At 40.5% G+C, this 4471-nt stretch overlaps 1 protein-coding gene across 1 annotated transcript in view; it reads right to left on the bottom strand.

Annotated features, from left to right (window-relative positions):
- Nucleotides 1-4471, bottom strand: part of LOC107096727 (potassium/sodium hyperpolarization-activated cyclic nucleotide-gated channel 3-like) — a 36417-nt gene that overhangs the window by 16680 nt on the left and 15266 nt on the right. The window contains exon 2 of the mRNA XM_015393505.1: nucleotides 1901-2324. Within this exon, the coding sequence (XP_015248991.1) occupies nucleotides 1901-2324 (424 nt within the window). The remainder of the gene's footprint in view (nucleotides 1-1900; nucleotides 2325-4471) is intronic.

The following is a 4471-nucleotide window of genomic DNA, read 5'->3' as shown; positions in this document are numbered from 1 at the left end:
ACTATGCTGACACTAGTAGGTGCAGGGTAGAATAGTCAGCGCAGCAACATAGACTCTGGATCCTGTGTCCAGTTTATTGATTTAAGCAGTTAGCTTACAGTTAAAGCATTAGTTTTGTGGTTGGATTTATTTTTTAAACCTAAATTTTTCCAACCTTGTCTATGGAGGAAATGGATGAGGAGGACAGTAGTGAAAAAAAAAAGTTGATTGTGTGCATTATATATTAAAGAGAGAAATTATCTAAAAATATGACCATGGTTTGCATGTTAGCAGTGGGTAGCACTGCTGCCTTGCAGCAAGAAGGTTCCGGGTTCGATTCCCGGCCCTGGGTCTTTCTGCATGGAGTTTGCATGTTCTCCCTATGCATGCATAGGCTCTCTCCGGGTACTCTGGCTTCCTCCCACAGTCCACAAACATGAGTTTTAGGTTAATTGGCTTCTCTAAATCATTAAGTGTGAGTGTGTGTGTGAATGGTTGTTCGTCTCAGTGTTGCCCTGCGATGGACTGGCGACCTGTCCAGGGCGTATCCCGCCTCACGCCCGTACTGTAGAGAGCTGGAGATAGACACCAGGCCCCTTCGCGGCCCCGCTTGGGATAAGGCTGATGGAAAATGGATGGATGGTTTGCATGTCGACTTGGCGATGCAGTGCAAGTGTATAACACTAGAACCAGATGGACCACAAAGGGACGACAAAAGTTAGCTATGACGACGTCCAAACAGATTGCACTACATATCATGACAGAGGTTTCATTCTATAAGAAGTCTGTTTTGGTCAATTTGGTGGAGCAGATGCAATGGACATTTAGAAACAGTCAAAACTTGTTTGAAAAAAAAAAAAGAGAACCAGCATAGAGTCTGTAGTCAAGCATGGTGAGTCAGTGAGTGTGAATATGAAGGCAGCAGAGGATTCCCTCAAATATTTTACTGGAAATATATAAACCAAAAGATACAACGCCAAGCTATTCTTCAAAAAGAGAGAATTTATGTGGAAGAAAACAAAGCAGAGGGTTTAGACGACAGTGGCAGGCCAAAAACAAATAGACTAATCTTCTGAGCATTAGTGTGAGTGGGTGCTGCCAGAAGAAGCTACTGTTCAAGCATCATTCAGAAAACCCCACAGCCTTTAAGTTACATAAAACCTGAGGGTCAACTGGCTGTTTTTGTTTTTTTTGTTTTGTGGAGGGGTTACATTTTGTCCTTGATTTGGATTCAAAAAATATCTCTAGGAAAATAACATCACCTGATAAACCTTTTCCATCCTGGACTATTCGGCTGCTCAAGCTTCTAACATTGAAGATGATATCTTAAAAGCATTCAAGTTTATTAAGGTTCTCTACTTTCCACCCAAGACCATCCACACCCTGCAGCTCATGGACAAGCAACTCCTCCCAGATACAGTTTTTTACTGGAATCAAATGTCTGTGATGAAAAATTTCTGTTATATTAAATTCTCTCCTTTTAATATTATAGTATTCTTTGCTTCCGTAATTCAGCCAATGAATATTGTTAATAGAAAAACGTTTTTTTAATGCTGTTCTAATGTTAAAGTTTAAGAGAAATCTACCAATTTCAGCATGTTAATATAAAAACTTTCACACAAAAACATAAATTAACGGCCAACTTCTGACATTAACAAAAGTATTATTATTATGCAAGATCCAAAAAGTAAAAGAGAAATCCCACTATGTACAAGTTTAACAGAAAAAGAACACTGTTAACAACTAAGATTATAACATGGCAACCCTAAAATACAGACAGAAACTTTCCCAAATGGACAAAAATATCCACTTATAAATTGTTTAAAGGCTTTAAATTATCTAGACTCCTTGAAACAATTTACCAGACTATTATGAGTTCTTAAAACAAGGGTGATTAATAAAAAAAGATGCAACAATCTACCTCTTCCCACTGGTGGATGTAGCGAATGAGTCTGGAGAGGCGCAGCAGCCGCAGCAGACTGAGGATCTTGGTGAACCGGACGATCCTAAGGGCCCGGGCCGTCTTGTAGAAGTCTGAGTCGATGCGAGTTTCCACAATGAGAAAGATGTAGTCCACGGGTATAGAGGAGACAAAGTCCACCACAAACCAACTCTTCAGGTACTTGATCTTGATCTGCTGTGGATCCAGGATTATCTCCGTGTTGTCCTCCTTGACGATGCCAGTGCGAAAGTTGAGGACCAGGTCTATGAGAAAGAAGGTGTCCGACACAACATTGAAGACAATCCAGGGTGGTGTGTGCTCATCCTTGAAAAAGGTGATGCCCACAGGGATGATGATGAGGTTTCCCACCATCAGCAGCAGCATGGTCAGGTCCCAGTAAAACCTGAAACACAAAAGTTAATAAGACATTTCCTCAATGGAAAAGATTGAAAGCTTTACACCAAGTGTTCAGTTCTGACTCTTGAAGGAGGTGGTCTCATTTTCCTGCTGCTCTGCAGTTCCCTGATCTGTCCCTGCTTTGCTGTGTCTTGTCTTTATTGAGCTCTTTCTTCATATCACCTGAATTCAAACATTGAATCTGGTCAGCTGGTCTCTCAATGCAATTGATCAAATGTTCTCAACTGGAAGACAGGGAAAAGGGGCCCTTCCTGTAACCTGACTCCGCCAGATGGATTTGCTCCTTATATCCATCTGGAAACCTTCCGTTGCAGTAATTTTGGGAAGGGGCGAAAATACTGGTTAGCTGATTGGCCTATGTTGGTGATAGACGGGCCAAATAAACCAATCAGATCAACGAAGCATATGACGTACTAACAGAGCGACGACGAAGAGGAGCCAATTGATAGATCAAACTCTTGCCGAAACCAGTCGGGAGAAGAGCAAAAACATCTTTTCCTCTGAGAAAAGCCTCCAGAGCAGTGTTTTGCTCTTCTTTCAGTGAAGAAATACTCTGTAATTCCCATAAAACTTGCTCGATAGCCACGCTAACGCTAGTTTCATCTGCTGAAGCCGCCACGTTCTTTAGACTGAACTGTCGCGCTTCTCGTTGCATCACACCTCAACCCGCCTCAAAGCCAACGCTGATTGGACGTTCGTTTGGTGAACGGCTCCAAATTTTCTTTAACGGAGAGTCTCCAGACTGATCTGCGAGTGAAACCTTGAAAGCTCGCGAGATCAGGATGGTCTTACGAGGCTACCCTTCCTGTCCTACCGGGACATACTTCGTGGGAAACACCATGGACTCCTGGAAGGCTTGGAGGATGGTGTGTTTTACAATGTTGTCAGTGGAGGATATTGAAGATGTATGGATTTTCGGATTTATGATACTCGGATTTCTTTGGATTTGGAGGATACCTGATGTATCTGCAATCACAGAGGATGTTGGTGGCAATTTGGACATTGATCAGGCTGCCTGCAGCGGTTGACAAGCTCACAAAGGCTGTATAAACGAGCAGGACCGTGAAATGAGCCCTATGCAGGCTGGCTGTAGTGGTTAAACTTAAAGGTGAGATAGGATAATATCTTCCATGTGCACGCTTGCTTCAAGGCAGAAAAGCCCAACAAATTTGGATTGTTGTATTCCCCATGTAGAGCCAGCAAGAAAAGACTCAAAGCTGATGGAAAATTCCTGTGCAGCATGCTCTAAGTGTTATTTTGGATTCAGCCTCCCCCTTATCTTACCTCCCCTGGATGTTATGGCGGAAGGGCCCAAGGGAACGTATGATTTAGTATGATTGGATTGAATATACTCTGTAAAGTGCCCTAAGATGACATATGTTGTGACTTGGCGCTCTATAAATAAACTGATTTGAACTTAATAAACCCCTATTTAAATAGATTCAGTCAGTTATTGTAACGGCAAGAGGGCAAAATAACAAAACATTTTAAAAGGGAGCACCATGTAGAGCTTTCAAAGTGACCATAGTCAAAAACTCTTAATGATTGGATGACTCCTCAGTCACTGCTAACATTTCTAAATCTTAATTCTACAGCAGAAGCAATGAAGCATCAAAATGTATGAATTAGTGAAGCTGTTTTTAGGATTCTGCACTAATGAAAAAGTTAATAGCGCAAAAAGAAGAGGACAGTCATTATGTAACCATGATAAAATTCTGGTTAAAAATACAAATATGATAGACAGACCTAAATTAAACACAGAGAAACAAAGAATGACAATCCATAGAGGATACTACAGAAAGCTAAAAACAAGAAAACATAATTTAAATTTTAACTCCTGAGTATAGTAATGACAACAAAACCTGAAAACTTTAAATCTATGTCCGACAAATTCTAATTAACTAAAAAAAATAGTTATTTTAAAAGGTAGACAAGTCATTTTAGAATGTTTAAGAGGAAAAACCCAAACATCAGTTCACAAATTTAAACTCGATCAAATTAAGATATCTATTTATTTAGCTTGCAAAACACTATTTAAAGGAAAATTCCGGTTTTTAACACTTTTAGCCCATTTTCTGTAGTGTCCAGGATGAAATTGATTGATCGACACCAACATTCTGACATTTGGTCACG

The sequence above is a fragment of the Cyprinodon variegatus genome, unplaced genomic scaffold (assembly GCF_000732505.1).
Source record: "Cyprinodon variegatus isolate N-32 unplaced genomic scaffold, C_variegatus-1.0 Scaffold645, whole genome shotgun sequence".
Lineage (NCBI taxonomy): Eukaryota > Metazoa > Chordata > Actinopteri > Cyprinodontiformes > Cyprinodontidae > Cyprinodon > Cyprinodon variegatus.
Note: the sequence above shows the minus strand (reverse complement) of the source record. Positions and strands in the feature narration are given on the sequence as shown.